General features: G+C 31.3%; 2 protein-coding genes across 2 annotated transcripts; one reads left to right on the forward strand and one right to left on the reverse strand.

Moving 5' to 3' along the window:
* Window positions 1-84: 84 nt before the first annotated feature.
* Window positions 85-15,485, reverse strand: LOC131846879 (carboxypeptidase D). The gene is made up of 11 exons (XM_059196304.1): window positions 15,367-15,485; window positions 13,390-13,489; window positions 12,948-13,109; window positions 12,203-12,336; window positions 11,439-11,575; window positions 10,222-10,409; window positions 9,736-9,912; window positions 8,745-8,863; window positions 4,831-5,007; window positions 4,089-4,181; window positions 85-1,128 (listed from the first exon to the last, which is right to left on the reverse strand). Exons 2-11 carry the CDS (start codon window positions 13,487-13,489, stop codon window positions 997-999), a joined length of 1,419 nt encoding a protein of 472 aa, XP_059052287.1. The 5' UTR covers window positions 15,367-15,485; the 3' UTR covers window positions 85-996.
* On the forward strand, window positions 5,387-6,325 carry LOC131846881 (uncharacterized). The gene has a single exon (XM_059196307.1). It carries the CDS (start codon window positions 5,562-5,564, stop codon window positions 6,201-6,203), a length of 642 nt encoding a protein of 213 aa, XP_059052290.1. The 5' UTR covers window positions 5,387-5,561; the 3' UTR covers window positions 6,204-6,325.
* Window positions 15,486-18,926: the final 3,441 nt, after the last annotated feature.

The raw sequence follows: 18,926 nt of genomic DNA on the forward strand, positions 1-18,926 counted from the left end.
AAAATAGACACCAAACTAATTTCTACACAGTATATATATTTTCAGTATTCAGTATTTTCATATATATTTTTAATCTAATTTTTTTGAGTGTACTCAAATGCGTAAATAAAATTTAGTGCCAAGTGAAGCACAAAATAACTATATCTAATAATACTTGTGATCTAAATGTTCCTTACAAGGATAGTCTTCATTGATAAAAATAATTTTGATCATTTATGTGTCTAACTCATTTAATTATGTGTGTAATTGTAAATATATTACCTACTTCGTAAAAAAACTATTCATTTACATTTTATGATTCGATAACACCTCTGATATATCAAATACATTTCATAGTTGATTTCTATTAAAATAATAGTTTTGATAATGTAAGTTATTAAAATGTGATACCTACAGTTCAGTATTGGATTTTTAACAATGGAGAATTCAAGATTTATTAAGAACTATCCGTATCTAATAAAAAACAAACTTTAAAAGATTTTGAACTAACTCCTGTGCTGGAATAATACCTACCTCATTCCAGTAACTTAATAGAGAGTTCACTTTAAATTTAGACCTCTAGAAAGTCTTTATATATTGTAGTGTTTCTGAGATCTTAATATACAAGTACATATAAGTATTACTATAATAAATATTGTATCTACTTGTTACCTACTGACGAAGACATCATTGGTGATCCCAATATTTTAAAAATAAGCTGTTTAGGACCTTAGTGCTTCAATTATCTAAGTATTATCATGATCACTATTATACTTTAAGATATTACCTTCTCCCATTTCTAGCCAATTTAGTGGCGAATCATTTTATTTTTCATCTATATACCTCAATACTATTTTTGCCTTGACTTCTTTAAGTATACCTAATCTAATCGGTAGGTTTTAATCTATTCCAAATAACTGATTTTGAGCTGTTTTTAAACTATTTGCATGTGTGGATTTATACATATCAAATTATAATTATTTTATATTACTATGAACTTGTTAGTATTATACAGAGTTATCCAAAAATATTTGACACGAGACTATTGAATGAGTTTGTAATAGAAGCAAAGATGCCGGGACCTGGCGCCGGCGCTGCAGGTGGCCGCGGGGGAGCCACTGGTCTGTAGTAGGGGCCGCCATCAATGCGCTGTAATATTATTATATATATTACCAAACTATTATATAAATATTGATATTAAATGTTATACTTAGGGCGAATTAGAATAACTTATTATTTTGGTATTTTGTGCTATATGTTTAAAGGCGATGTTTTATTTTACAACTATCTTCACTGTACAATACGAGTAGATATTTTGCATAACAGATACGATACAGAGTTAGAATGGAACAGTCACTACCTCTAACTCTACACATATTAAAGTAGGCATATGGATATTCTGCATTGAATTTGACCACTTCTGGAACAGCAAATTATATATATCTAACTTATTTATTATATTAATATTTATCTATCTCTTATTATATATGTTATCTTATTAAATTAATATTTTATCTAATAAATATCATCCACAAAGGTTCGGTATGCATAACTGTGTGATAAGAATTAATTTAAACAACAGTAGGCACCTATCTAATAGCAGATTTCGTACCTGAGCGACTGAGTCCCTGGGTCAAGAAAATACCGTTAAAAAGCCATTTTTTTTAATTATCTCTCGTTTAAAAAATCCAGGGTTGTCATGACTTGTAAAAGTAACATGTTATCTATGTAAATATAGAAACTGGCGGGGAGTAAGAAACATGTCTAGCTGTATTTTACTATATGAGCTCTACAATAAAGACGTTAACAAAAAATATTAAATAAACACTCACCTCTGTATTCAAAGGCAGTCGGTATTAAATTAAAGAGTAATATGAGATCTAAACATGTGTAATTAAGTATTTGGGATTAACTTTATACATGAAATTATTTAGGCCGCAATTAAACACCTTTAAATAGTAGTAAGATCATGGAATTCTTTATAAAGTAATTAAAGAAAAAAATATAATTTGTGGACTGAGGAAAAAACATTAATACTTATTTTTAATTGAAAGAGAAGTAATCTTTGTTACCATAGTAAGGTCAATATTAATTTTAAGTACCATTTTAGCTTGTATTATATGTACATGCAATTAAGTAAAATGAGCCTTAGCTACTACTTATGTTACTTTATAGCCTTTGCCCTCGATTTATTCACCAATAGGTTATAATTTAAATACAGGTGTGTACATAAATATTGGCAGTGATGTGTTAGTCTTCAGGGAACACAAAATCATTTTCTTGGTGTGTAGTTGTAGCGGTACTTGTGGTGGATTTCACTCGAACATGCTTCCTTGAAGATGGACGACTCGGCGGCACATAGCCCTACAGGGTGAGAACGCAAGATAAATGTGACCAACCACCACTTACATAAATATGTATCTACGTAATAGTCGGTATCTGCAGGTAGCAAAGCAATCACTAATTATTACACATATTAAAATTACTACACTATTTTGTTCCCTAATCCCTAATAGAATGTAGGTTGGCATATATAGATGCCAAGTTATGTACATATATACTTAATTTAGATATTATATAAATGCTTAATGAACAATATGTAATAAATATAAGTACTTAAACGCTGTTTTAAACTATTTCACGGTTGTTTACAATAGCAAACATTGTATAAAGAGGATATTCATCATGATATTTAAGATTTCCTATATTTTGATGCTGTTAAATGCAAGAAATAAATATGAAGTATTTCAATACTATTTTATATGGGATCTATCTATATCGCCAATCAGTCAGTAAGTAATCTTAAGAGTCTGTAATTTTATCTCTAATCAGTAAGTGCACTCGAAATTTAATTATGTAAATTTAAAACAATTCTGAAATGTGCACCTAATTTTTATTATATTATGGTTTTATTCTATCATGAGAATCATGAGAATATTTCCTGATAGTAATTATTTAAATTTCGATTCATTAGATATATGTTCACATGATATGATAGGTATATGACGATCATATAATTCCATTACATAATTTGAAAAAGTTATGTATTTATGTAATACCTGAAAAGCTTGTTAGCCTATAGTTTTACAGATAGTGAGGTACCTAATAGACATTTAATATGCAACATTCGTACCTAGTGTTAGTCGTAAAAAAAGGTTGATGTATGTATATAAAATTATACCTATTTTTTTACCACAGTCGCAATAAGAAATTTAATCCCTACTAATATTATAAATGCGAAAGTAACTCTGTCGGTGTGTCTGTCTGTCTGTCTCGCTTTTACGCCAAAACTAGTGAACCGATATAAATAAAATTTGGTACACAGATAGTCTAGATATTGAGAAAGGACGTAGCCTATTTCTTGAAGCGAAAAAAGGGTTGTAAGGGATTGAAAGAGGAAATGAAAGACTGTATGGAAGTATCGCAATTATTAGAAGCTTTTGATTAATTTTTGAGCTATTGATTAAATATAAGCAAATATGACATTTAAAGTTTGTAAAAATTTTATCCTTAAATAAAATAGGGGAAGAAAATTTGTATGAAAATTCGTCATTTTTGTAGCTAGAACGATTAAACTTTTTTCTTTAGCTTTTGGGTTAGATTATTTCATATGGACCAATTCGCGGACACAGCTAGTTTGATATAAAACAAAAAATATACGATCACTTTACCGATTCAGCAACAGCGAATATTCCAGAGGAGTGCTACTCTAGTAAGTGAAAATTGCAATAAGTAGGTATAGTAAACTACAAGGAACTTTGTTTTTTTTTAATGAGTACAGCAAGTTAGTCCTGTTTTGTAGGTACAAGTTTTTATAAAAAAAAATGTTACCTACTAAAGTTATTCGATGATATATAGTAATACTGTAATATTATGTTATCTGTGGTAATCATGTTCAAAGATGTTGCAAACTAACTGAAAGTAAGAAACCATCACTGCTACTTACCGACCCTTTATGACTAAGCTAACTATAAGTTATTTAATATGTTTGTGACTAAAGTACTAAATTTATTTATAATAAGTATTATATTTACAAGCAGGTAGGGTACTATTTACATATTTACAATAAAACTGCAATACATTATTAACAGTTATATAACAGTACTTACTTTGGCCGAATGTAAAGTGACATTCAGTAAGGTGGGGTGACTATCAATAACAATGAATTCAACTTCTTGTGGCAAATAACCTTCAGCTGTAACCTGAAAATAAATGGTAAGAAATTAAATTGGAATATCACATTATGTAAATATTTTTATTATATTTTAAATATTTTTTTATATAACATTTATGCTTAAATATAGCAATATAGAGGTCATGTAATACTTAGTACGAACCTAATACATGATATTGAATTTTGCCTTACGTTATTGACCACGTACTGTTGATATTCCTAAATTTTTATTGTGTTAAATGTCAAGAAGAATGTCAATGGCAAGAAGTTCATTTCACACATTATAATTTATAGAACTATATTTTATACAATAAAATATTCGGAACTACAATATTAGTGAAATTCGTTAATGCTATAAATGGGTTCGTACTCGTTAACACACCAACATACCTTCGGGAATACCCGCAGGTCTTATACCCGCTCAATACAAACGTGTAGGCATTTATCTGAGTACTTACAACTATTTGTACGGATATGGGTGTTGACTACGAATATATAGTGAATAGGTGTCTTCACTTATTTTTATCCATACCACAAGCATAACATACCTCTGCTTAGTTTATGAATTGATTGTGTAAATAATAAAAATGTAATAAATAAGTTTCATTTTGATGTTTACATTCTGATTTGTCAGAATGTAATTTTTTTAGAATGATTCATATATTATAAATACTTACATCAAGTTTATAGGTTCCGGGCAACAGGATGCGCCAGAACTCGCCATATTTAGTGGTGTGGTAACTGACATCGCGACCCTTTACTCGGATCGTTGCGCGCTCTACGGGGTTGCCATTTTCATCCATCACAAATCCATGTGCGCCGCGATGAGCCTCCGCGAGATACTTTATCAATGACTGAATAATAAAATGATGTTTTTAGTATATGTAGGGGAGACTTTAATTAATAATTTTACAGAGATCTTTTAAGGGACTTCCCATAAATTAAATCGATTCATTTCATTATTAACATTCACAAGTAAGATAAATAAGTCTCTTTTATCTATCATACTTGTGAATAGATTATAGTGAGATGGAACGAATATTTTATTGCACATTTAGTACCTATATAATCTCTCACTTAAAACAAAGAAGAAATAGATGTTGCAAAAAAGACAAAAATGATAGATATTACAATAAAAATCCAATACCACTACTTTGTCTAAATATTACAATATTTCTCATTCATTTAATTAATTAATACGATTCCAAGTTTCTAATTATTAAATTACTCATATTGTATTTAAAAATGTACGTCAGATATATCAAAATACTCATTTTACAAAGGTGATTAACATTCGCTCATTGTTCTTATCAGCCCATATCAGAAAGATAATTATGTGAAAATTAGCTTATACGACTTATTATATTCTCATCTACGAAGTTGAGTGGTCATCTATCTAGTTACAAAAATGATTTTGCATTTGATTGTTGCATTATTAGTTGGCACTACAGTTGGTATAAACGCGGAGACAAGAATCGCCGTCGCTAATGCTGTAGTAGATAATGTTACGATAGGTAACACTACTAATATTACATTAGTGATCAGTGTAACATTTACCGAAGTTGAAGAGGGACTTCAAGTTACCGGCGTGATAGCTGGCCTTAAGGAAGGTAAATATGGATTCCATGTGCACGAGTTGGGTAACATAGCTAATTGTTCAGCTACAGGAGCTCACTTTAATCCGGATGATACTGACCATGGTGGCAGAAATCATACAGTGAGACATGTTGGTGATCTAGGGAATATCAATGTAAATGAAACTGGCATTGCTTACCTGAACTTTGTAGACAAATTGATAACGCTTAGAGGCAGAAACAATATTTTAGGACGAGCTATAGTGATTCACGAAGATGAAGATGACCTGGGTTTGGGCGACCATGAAACATCACTGACTACAGGTAACGCGGGAGCACGTTTAGCCTGCGTCACCATTGGTATACAGTCACCAGCGGATCCGTGGAATTCCGCTACAACAGCTATTCCGTCATTAACAGTACTGTTTCTACTTGTTTTATTGTGCATTACTCAATTATTCGACACTATCCACTAACTTTCTTATTCATGATAAATATTAGGTATTCCTTTTCTTCACTTTAAAGAAATTGACAAGACACTAATTGGTGGTAAAATATTATGGATTTTTATGAATAAGATGGTAAATTATGTACATATTAGTACATATGTATGTATTAGTGTACGTACGTACACTAATAAATAATAATAAATCATAATTAGATACCTATACATTGTAAATCTAATTTTTTTTATATAAAAATACAGTATCTATTTATGAAATAAGTCGCGTTCTTTACTTATATTTTAAGAATATATCAAATATATTCGGAGAATATAAACCTACCTATGAACTCATTTTCATCATCCCGCTCCGTAGGAAAATATAAATTATAATAATAATAATATATTTTGTTATATCATATAGATATTAGACCTATGTCTAATATCTATATGATATAATAAAATATATTATTATTATTATTATTTATATTTGGTTTATGCAAAAAATGATTAAAATTGTCTACGACTACTAACTACGAAGCTAAAAATTGCAATTTTAAACTTTTCATATTCAAAATATCCTTATTCATGTCGGTCTATTAGAAACTCTTATGATATGTCAAATCTACAGTAAGTTGGGAGTGCTTTCGAGCTGCGAAGAACTGACAAGAAACTCAGCTCGTATTCTTTTCAAATATTGTTTACAATAATATAGATTCATTGTTAAATACAAATTTGGCAGAATAAAGTAACCACCAAAGCTTGGCTCACCAAGCTACAGTAGTATACAACACATAGTATACACAACATACAGTAGTAGTTATACAAGGCGCTGATCCGGCTCCATATGGAATACTGTTTTCATCTCTGGGTGGGAGCACCACAATACCAGCTACTACCATTTGACCGCATTCAAAACCGAGTAGCCAGAATCATTGTTAATCAAAGTCTATGTAACAGACTCGACCTGGCTCTGGCTTTGCGGCGAGTTATTGCTTCTCTGTGAATTTTCTACCGCATATATCACGGTTTTGGGGAATTGTTTGGATTGATATCAACCGCTGAGTTTCACCACCGTACCACCCGCCAGAAACTAAAATACCATCCTGATCATTGGGATGAATGGCGGTCCTCTACAGTGCGGTTTTCTAGAAACTTCTTGCCACGCACAACCACATTGTGGAATCACCTTCCAGCAATGGCATTTCCGAACCAATACGATATTGAAACCTTCAAGAAAAGAGCTTATTCCTTTTTAAAAGGCCGACAACGTACTTGCAATTCCTCTGGTGTTACGGGTGCTCATGGGCGGCGGTAATCACTTACCATCAGATGAGCCGTAAGCTCGTTTGTCCCCTATGTTATAAAAAAAACCAGCATATGCCATTGGAATTTTCTCACATACATATAGTCTAATCAGTGTTCGAAATATCTTTTTTTACTTCACATTGTACTTTATACGCATTGTATCGTATTTCTGATCATAATTACTTATTATTTTATTATCAAATGAGTACTACCGCGATGATTACTTGCTAAATTAAGTAGATAGTAGATAACAGCTGACTCAACCTTAATTATTTGAAAACGATGTTAGGTTTTGTTATCTTCATTAATAAATAGCTATATCTTAATTTTGTTAATTAATGAAATAAATATGAAAGGATCTGTTTGCACATTGGTTTATAAACATTGATACTTAAGTTTATATACCAACAGTTTCTTGGTGAATATTTATGAATGCTTAACAAAAACTTAATTTACTGTTCATTAAACTATTTTTGGTAGAGAGTAACATCTCACTACCACTCCCAATCGTGCAGTCTGCTTTCTCTCTCTATTCCATTTTTATAGTTGTAATATATAAGCACACCTTTGCTTTGATATTTTATATAGAATATATTTTATTTTATATATATTTTTTCTCGTAAATATATAAAAAAATATTTACGAGAAAAAAAAGATAACCCATACCGACTACTGAAAAATATTGTCACTAATATTACAAAGAGGAAAGACTTGATTGTTTGTTTGTTTGCATTGAATAGAATTCGACGCGAAAGGACGGCAATTTTAATTAATTAGAATCATATATTATTCCTGATAAACACAGGCGATAGAATATTTTCAAAAACGTTACGGATCCGTATGAAGAATTTGATATAGATATCGTACTTACGTATTGGGTTAAATTATTGATTTGATAACAAATAAATCCATGTATTAACTACCTGTGTTATCGAAATTATTGTCTACTCTATTGAGTAAAGTTATGTACTACAGTTTTATAGAATACATCAATATCGAATAGTGTGTTAAAATTTATAATTATTGAAATTTTTATTTTCGATCTACTTTATATTCCTTTATTTTTCTTGGCCAATGTTGGATAAACAATAAATAAGCCGTAAAAACATTAGTGGAAGGTTTTGTATTGGAAATGTTTTATTTTTCATAAAAGAAATTAAAATAATACACCTGGGTTTCGACGTATAAACCTAATTGCACTGGACTACTCTTTTTTATAATATTACTGTAGGTAGAGTAGTAAACATTAAGTAAAGGCGGTACGTACCTCTTTGTTGTCGACCCAATATTTTCCTAGTTCGTGCGCCGGCGGATATTTGCAGCATGATATCTCCAACGTAACTTCCATACATCCATGCCATAGATAATTGTAGTCTTGCATACCACCTTGATGAGATAGCATATAAATTAAGTTTATTTGAATTTTGACGACTTTTTTGGTCTATCGGTATAGCACATCGCTTTAAATCGCGTCACGGGTTCGATTCCTTGCACGATGCAAACCTTAAACCTTCCATTCCATTAATAACAGAAAATTAGATCAAATTAAAAAAAAACAGGGTTTGCAAAAAAGTTTCTTTTGCACTGGTAAATTGCATTTTGAAATGTAAAGTTTTACAAATAGTATATAAATTTATATTTATTTGTATAATTACTTTATATGTTGACATACTATTTATCTTATTGCAATATTTGTCATCTTATTGCTCACACTGCCGCTACAATATAGACGTAATATCTACTAATAATTAATTGTTATCTTTGGTCTATTTACCACCAATCGTTGCATTGCTATGCATCACGAAATAAATTAATGAACTGAATTAATTATAATTACAATATTTTATGGTAGCAATGCGACGAATACCAACGCCAAATGTCAATCTCACCCTAAGTAGGTTATAATATTATTCTTATTATATACCTAATTCTATTTAATTATAATCTAATTTTCATATTTCATATTATTATTTCATTAGATTTGTGCGTTAAATAAAGGTATGTACTAATATAATGCAAGTTCGACAGTACTGGCATTCTCTTTATAAACATTAAACATAGTTGCTTTCCGTTCAGAAATTCTTTAATCTGTAAGAGATTGCCGATAGCGATAAGACCGCCTTTTGTAAAACATTTATTTTCATTGTATTGTACTTGCTATTATTACTATATTTGATTTAATAATAATAGTAATTATTGTTATAATAATATATTATTATTATTATAATCTTCGGTGAGTAACAAGTAAAAATTGTGACCTGTGAGTGGGTACCAAGCAGCGCCGTTGGTGATACCGTTCTCGAAGCGTGGTGAGCCGGTCTTACAAGAAACGCCTCGCGACATTTTGGCGTGGTTCTTTGAGTACACTAGCGCCAGATGCCTCATCACGTCGTCATCAGGCGCAATCGATGGTGAATGGGCGTAGTTTTGGAACACTGCATTCAGGGGACATGTTGGACAAAATAAAACTTGTTAATATGACATTCTCGTGTAAAATATATACGACTTAGGTACTGATACGTCACCCGAACATAATACTGATGATCTGCATATTCCTGTTGTGAAGCGTGAAAAAAATAGACACTTCAATATAGAATCTATATAGGTATCTTAGTCTAGAGCACCGAATAAGTAAAGTAACATTGCATACAAAATGTGTATAGGCTTTTTTAATATAATTAAACTAAATATTAAATCAAACCATTACGCATCGTAAAAAGATACAAGCAAAAATAGGTACATACTAGCACTAGGAGTGTTATCAAATGGATATGAGGCGACAAGAGCTCCTCCATGCAACGAGCCCGATACCACAAACTGTATCTTGCTGATCCATTCCTTCACTGCTTCTGTCTCTGGTTGTGGTTGTTTTGTATTTGGTTTAAAATAGTCGGGAAAATTGCGGTTAAGATCGTAACGTCGTGCATTATACCTGGAAATTAAAACAGGAACGTAAGTGTGTATGTAAGATAACATTACTAAATGTAAAAAATGGCGAGAACATGTGATAGATTAATAATCAAAGAAACACACAATCTTTGAATTCTGGATCATAATGTTCTTAGTTTTTTAAAGGATGAGGTGTTTGTTAGCACTTGACATTATAGAGGCCTTATTGCTAGCGATGTGCTACCGTCGTGGTAGATCGACTACTAGATAAAGTCGTGTATACTTCTTGGTAAATTCGCCACCATGGGTATTTACATTTATCCTATCATCCTCCTCTGGAGCCTCGCATCGCGTCATCGATAGCGCAGGCGGATGCATCATTTTACTATTCCCAATAAAGAAATGCTCTTTAATTTAATACGAGTGCCTCCACTCCTATTTCTATTTAATTATAGGTTTGAATGCTTTGAATGTGGCCATATTTCACAATGGGTATTTTAAATGCCAGTTCAGTAGATAGAGAGAGTAATAGATGAATTTGAATGAATTTAGGCAGACAAACTAAAATACTTACTTGTTTTCTTTAAAAAGTATATATACTATACGTATGAACTGATACTTAAACTTTAGTAGTTATTTTTTCATATTTGAATATTATATTTAATATCAAATAAAAAATAATTTATTCATATAGGAGTTAGGGAATTCAGGCACTTATGAACGTCAAATTTTTTGTATTATAACTTTTTCCCTGCCGTCCTATGGTTTTACAGTATTAAATAATAATAATCTCAGGACAATTCATGCAGCGCCATCTAGACCCAAATTAAACTACCTAAAGCTTGTGTTATGGGTACTAGACAACTGATACAAATACATAGATATGTTTTTTTTTCGTAAATACATACATATTATACATAGAAAATACCCAGACCGATACAAACAATCATACTCATGAATACAAATGTTTGTGCCGTGCGAGGACTCGAACCCGCGACCATCGGAAGTAAGGCGGTGTGCTAAACCGCTAGACCACCGAGGCCGTCAATAATACAAAAATACATTTAATTACCTCCCAAAAACTGTATCACATTGGCCTTCTTTGGAGATTGCAAAACCATCGGGGTTCATTGAGGGCATCAGGTGGATTCTAGTATTGTCAAGCAACCATTTGATGTATGGGTCTGTGTCGTATGACGTTACCAAGTACTGAAAGATAATGCAGGCGAAATGTAATATAAAAAATAATACAGTTAATAGTTTCTCAAATTAACACAATTAATGTTTTATAGGTAGTTACTTTAAATTAAAGCAGATATATACTAATCTCGTAAGATAAAAGTGTGGCCGTTTGTAATCTGTACTTTCTTTCAAATTACATCTAATGACAATAGCGATTTTTACCACACCTAAGAGGCAAATTGTTAATAACACATTGATAATATTGACAGTTGAAAGTCATAGTCGTATGACTAATTAGTAAATATTGTAAATTTATCACTGTAATAGATCTTAGTTATCATTGTAATAGATTTTTGTAATGTAATCTAATTTTTCCGTACCTAATCTAATGACGCTAAAATATTTTTACAGGTACATTACAGCGCACGTGGTACAAATTAGACATTATGATACGTCGCAAAAATTAACTAATGCCGACTTTGAAATTAAAAGTTTAGTTTCAGCAAATTAGAACATACTGCTGAATTATAGCTACAAATTTTATTCCTTATAAGTAATCCCTTACCTATATAAAATCATACAGTGTGACTTATGAATGTTAATTTTTATGTATATTACTGGAATGGGGAAAATATATATTATATATTTTTTTACCTGAATTAGATGCAGAAGAAGCTCACGACCGACTGCTTCGTTGCCATGAATGTTGGCAACATATTTAACATCTGGTTTGCCAATCATATGTTCATATGGAGATACCGAAACTACCATCACCCATAAATCACGTCCTAAAAACAATTTAAAGTTTTCACTCTATAAGTTCATTACTTCCGTGGCACAGCAGCAGGTGTTATTAAGCGAAAATAACTTACTGGGTTCGATTATAATAAGAAATTGGTACACTTTTACTCAACATGGTCTTCAAAGAAAAGGCATACAATTTCAAAACTACAACTAAAAAGAATTGTAGTGATAATATGTTCTATAAGCTGAGTTCTTCACGTGCATTATTAGACACTACTTTTATAGACTGTTCTGTTTCGATTAAAGTTAGGTACTTTAATAAGAATTTTATAGTTACAGACTACTAGTCGCCCTATATTTTTTTCCCCCGCCTTTGATTGTTCATTTATATCTAAGTACGTACCTACTCGTTAACTTAGTTAGTACATACAATAATAATAATAATAACACAAACAGGCAAATTAAAAACTGAGAACTTTGAACTTTTCATACTAATAGGTATATTGGTCACTTTGTAAAAAAAAGTCTTTTTTTTATTTTCTTTTTGGGAAAAATTGTATACCTTCACAAATACTAGCACTATATCGCAGCTTCATATACGTTATACGGCTATTTGGAAATTATTGACCAACCATTTAGATTATCACTAACGTACCTTGAACAGACTTGCCGATGGAGTAGAGTGCGGTGAGGGCTGGGTACCGCGCCGAGACTGCACGAAGGTATCTCGTCATCTGATCGTGATCGTGGTAGCGGAACTCCAGGTCTGGAGTGCTGTCCCGAGGTTCCACATCACCCAAAATTGTAGATGCTTCATCTGTAAAAAGGCGCCGAAAACATTTTATTTTTGTCTTAGTACCTACTGCGCTACAAATACACCATGACTCTACTATTGGATAGTTACCTATACGTTTACATTTCGAAACTATAATATTTAGGTTGTACTCGTATAAGAGTATCTTATGACTGTACCAGCCAATATCAATTTCTTTGAATTAGTGACGGTAACACGCACATTATTAGTATTCATACTGTATAAATATTCATGATTGTAATATATACTCTGTGAAATAAAAGTAAATATTTGAAATACATACACGCTGCATAACTGGGCTCGGGTTGTGACTGTGTGTAGGTTGATCCCAAGAAAGGCACCAGAAGAAAAACATTTAATATCCAGGTCACATATATTGTCATCTGAAAAGATTATATGTGTTTAATAATGCACCTCCTGACTTTATCTCTTTATTTAAATTTCGCATAACTTAATTATCCTTATCCTTTATCATAAAGAGAGGCTTTGTGGAATTTCCCAGAAACGGGAGATAATGGTTTCGGGTGAAGCCGTGGTAAAGAGGATAATCGAAAATTATAAACATACGTACATACTATATCATAACCTAGCTAAACACATAGAATGCTTTTTACACATCGTCACGCAGGGGTCGGACACATTGGATAAAAATATATAGTTATATGAACTTTGATCTTGACTTTGTTGTCTTTTAAGCTATAAAGAAACTATCACGACCAAAATGTGCATACACGCTAATTGATTCTTCAATTTACTTTGTTTCGCTTTCATTATTAGAATGCATGAGGCATCACAGTAAGCGGCTTTCTTTTTTAATGTTGTGTTTGGAGGTGAGCGCTCCAGTTGCGCGGGCGCAACCGGTCGGCGCGAGTGAAGGTTACTGGGTCAGTAGACTTAGTCCTATGCACTATTAAAAATCACTTTTAGGCACCTAAATGATTTTTCCTTTAAATATATTAATAAGTAATATTGCGGAAATAGTCAGTAGTTCACAGTAGCATATTGTTGCCGAAACTATTTTATTGATAATAATAAATAAAATCAAAATCTTGTATGGTATATCTAAAATTATATAGCTATATACCTACTATACTAAAATTATACTGTCTACACCTGTAGACTAGAGTCATTGATAAAATATCGGGACGTCCTATGTTCAACTTATGCTACGTAATATTACGTATTTATGTAAATAAATAGAAAATATAAGATGTAAATATTGAATTAAGGACTTTAGTAGTTACAAAAAGGAAACTTGTCATATAACCGTTAATATATAGGTGTATTAACGGTTTTTTGAACTTTCCTTCCGCTGACATTGGCATGTTGACCCTATTTGTGCCGTCCCGCTAAACGTTATTACTTTCCATTTCAATTTAAATAAATCCGAATAGGCATAGTAGTATAGCATTATAACTAATAACAAATTATAAACATTCAGATTTTCTTAAAAAAATCATCTTATAAATTTCTTGTTTTTTTTTATATACCATAAAATCGCATTATTTATAATAAGCGTTATCACTTAATTATATCTTGGAAATGCAAATAAAAAGGAACATAAAATAAATTTAAGCCCTAATTTCTTAACATATTAATTTTTAAAATACTCGTAATGTATATTTATTTCAAATGGCCGACGTGAAAAATCTATAATAATCCTAATGGGCTAGGTATTTATATATAAGGATGTTAACTAAATCAAACAGCGGTAAATAAAATGAAACTCTATTTATTTAGTACCTACTAATAGATAGATCTATCTTCTAATTGGTTTATGGTCGATTATAACTTTTTGTCCATAGTAATTAGTGTTCTGTGATAGTAATTGCTAATTGAAAAGAAAGGAGATCTCTTCAATTAGCAAACAATACACCACTTTTTTGTTCTGTGAAAGTGGCCTATGTGATCGGAATAAAGTTGGAGTTAGCATTCAAATTTCAGATATTTGAAACGAAAATAACTTATGCAAATATTATTATTTTATTTATCATTGGTATAGAAATGGAATAACGTGTATTATTATGATATATATAATTTATTTTATCATATATATACAAATTAATATATCAAAAGATTAACCTTTGCATAACTTGAGGGACATTGGCCATTTGTAGCGGTATTTTCCTCCTCTTGTTATGTTAGTTTCATAAGACTGGATACTTAGTAATCAAAACTTCCTTACTGCAGTGTATGTTTAACAAAGTTATAGTTTAAATATTTACATAATAAATTAAAGACTTGTATGTTGTTTTCTTACCTTTAAAACTTATATGAGAAATCCTGAACTACATACACAGCTTTGGTATATCATTTACGATAATTCGATCGCGGTGATACCGAAAGTTGAAATGAAGCGACACAATCCTAACCACGGACGGACTGTGCTCGACTGGCAAACGTCTGAGGGCCGTGATGTCGTGAGCACAGCGTCATCTACGTCATCCAACCCGCCACACGACCGGAAAGTGCTTTCTCTCATACCCTCAATATCAAAACAAACTTTAACGCCAAGGGACAAGGCCTGCTTCGCTTTAAACTCAAAATATAATCGAGAATAAAATATACAAATTCAATTTATACTCTGAACTAAGAGGGATAAAAGCGTTATTCCAACCAAATAATTCTATCGGGCTTATGCAGTGACGTAGGATTCCCGCCTTTCGGCTCATCTGACACTTTTCCCGTAGCTAGAGTTTCTCAAGCTAAACCCGATACAACATCAAGTCACATCTATTCATCTCACTGTAATCAGAGAAAAATTATGGCAAAAATGTAAAATTTCTTGTTGTTTAAAAATACAGAAAATTACCACATGATTTGAATATACAACTTGCATTAATTTATTTTTTCTGAATGACTCTCAAATTTTAGTTATTTAGGTAACTGCAATGGTAAATGAGGAAATGATGATGAAACCTATAGATGACTACCAGGACCACGGACATTAATTTGTGGAATGACGCCCTCGGTGCTCCTAAGGTTCTATTACATTCAGGATTATCCTCCAAATCGGAACAACTTTCAAATCTATTATAGTTGTTTACAGTAAAAATAGGCGAGACAGAAGTATCCATGCATGTAAAAGGTCTTCCTGGGCAAAGATGATTTAACCATTTATTAAAATCATTATATGTAGCAGGATGTAGGTAATAGACATCATATGATCATAACAGTAATCGATTAACTAGTAGGTACTAAGATACAACAGAGTAACTAATCTAATGAAGGATTTTTTTGTTTGAATTCACTCTTCATTTAGTAAAGTTTTGTAATCAATTATTAAAAGTCTATAAATTGGAATTGTAAAAATTATTAAAGTATATAATGATATTTTGCTGAACTTTCTTCAATTATCACTTTATTATACCGACATACACACAAATAAGACTACTATAGACACATCTTGCTATTTTACGGTATATGTCTACGTCGGTAGGTATACAGTGTTTAATTACCTATCTATACAATTGATTTGGACAAGGCTAACATGTCATCAGTTCAACATCAATATCAGTTCACAAATTCACAACAATGATAATTTCATGTAGTAACACTACATGCAATGATCATTGTTGTGAATTTGTCATAAAATATTTAATACAAAATAACTGACCTATTTATATTATAACTTAGACTTGAGAAAATTTCCTTTAAAGTTATTAGATTGTACTGCAATAATAATTCTGAATTTCATCACGTTATTGTAGGGGTTGGTAATGTAAAGTAAAACTCCCCTATAGTAATTGTCCGATAATCTAATAATAAGTCAGGGACACTGTAGATATCTGTGCATGTATGTGGTATTTGTGTACCATTTTCGTAATATAACTTCATAACGTACCTCGAAACAAAGACTGTACAAAATTGTCTGTGTCCTCTGCCTCACCTATTTTAACCGCCACGCCTATTTCTTTGTGTTTGAAGATGAGTTTCGGCTGAGATAAGACAGTGAAATTACATAGCACGGAGGCATGACATTTTCGTCCTCCATGAGAGTGAAAACATGAGTAGGTAGTGGTACTGTTCATGTACTAGGTAGATTCTAAGTTAATTTGCTATTACAACATACATAAACGAGGTTTTAGCACAGAGTTTTATAATTGAACAGTATTAAACATTCGCTAACTACATAATTGTTTAAAATATTTGTATATAGTAATTACATATTCACAGGAACTTCAGTCATGGCCATGCACCGTAACTATTACTAGTTTTACAAAATGCTTAAAATATACCAAATTATATATCTGTTCGATTACATAATTTACTTGTCATCTGATTCTGCGAGCCATTTATATATTATCCCAAGAGTTCCATATATATTCCATATTCATATTTTTAGTCAATTTAGTGGTGCATAAACTAGGGGACTTTCTAGGTTAAAAACTTTATGATTTCTCGCGGGAATGCGGAAATATTTCCTACAAATTATTTATATTCTAGTACTTATCGCCATGCTTATTACCTATTTTTAATTACTCAAATTAATTATATAAAAAATACTAAAACCGAATAATGTTAAGAATGTGATCTATTAAATTAATAACTTTTCTCCATATATCATATATTCTCCCTTCACACTTTTGTGATGGCATCATTTTGCCCTATGCTGATTCAGCAGACTGCAGATTTCTCTAAAGAGTCCTATTATTAGAAAACTGTAAACTGTACATGTCATGTTCTTTGCTGCCTGGGAGCTCGAAACAAAAAGTAAAAAAATAACCTTTAGGGATTTTTATACACAATAAATGTCGATTAAATTCATATTTAATAATTATATATTTATTACTATTAGAGTAATTATAACTAATACTTAATATAAATGACTGGTAGATAACGCTGCAAGGTGATAAGTCGCCACATCATTGTTGTGCATTGAAGTTAAATAAATAATCAAATGTAATATTTATTAATCCATAATAATTTAATAATATAAATAAAATATTTAATATTATTCTAAACAAATATTTTCCACATACTTAGTACCTATGTAGTGTACGAGTATGTCACTCATATTCGTCTTATTACTCACAAATGTACGTACTAGTATATAGTATTAGCACTGTATACTTTAGACAGTAATTACTGTAATAGAGTAAACATTAAAGAAAAACTAAGTTTAATTAAAAAAAAAATAGTTCTATATATTATTCCAACCATAAAACAAAAGAAATCATCAGTAGAGTAGACCAGTAGATCAGATATTTACTACAAATTCCTGAATTTCATTGAATCTGAGGCGCGACAGCACGGTATGTTGTCATCATTCGTGCGTATCTATTAATTTACGTAGATGGAGGTATATCTTAGAAAAAAACTGAATGAATGAACATGACTTTTGCGTACAGTACGTACAAGTACAAGATAGTAGTTTTGTTGATGGTGATAGAATGATGATCTCTCTGTGCTAATGCTGTAACTGGCGAGGCATCTGTAAAGAAAGATGAGTATAAAATCAGGTCAGCTAGTTAGTTATTGACCGCTATCTATGTTCTATTTCCAGGTAGACAACGCGGAGGCCGACTAGATAGTCAAATGATAGCTATAGACCCAATATATAGAGATTATTGGTCCCATAATTTACAAACCCATGCCCCTAACTGGATGCTGTCTGTAATACAACCTATATTTATTCCCATTCATTCACATTTCACATTCACATTTAACTAAAATTAAATGTAGCATGAAAAATTAAGTACCTTAGTTTTTGCATCTGAAGAAATTATACAAATTTTACGAGTACATAAAATAATGCTAATTAATAATATAGAATTATTTCATGTTCGTAAACCATCGACATATAACAGATATTTTTAT

Source organism: Achroia grisella, unplaced genomic scaffold (genome assembly GCF_030625045.1).
Source record: "Achroia grisella isolate CSIRO2021 unplaced genomic scaffold, CSIRO_AGI_Agris_v1 utg512, whole genome shotgun sequence".
In the NCBI taxonomy this organism is placed as follows: Eukaryota; Metazoa; Arthropoda; class Insecta; order Lepidoptera; family Pyralidae; genus Achroia; species Achroia grisella.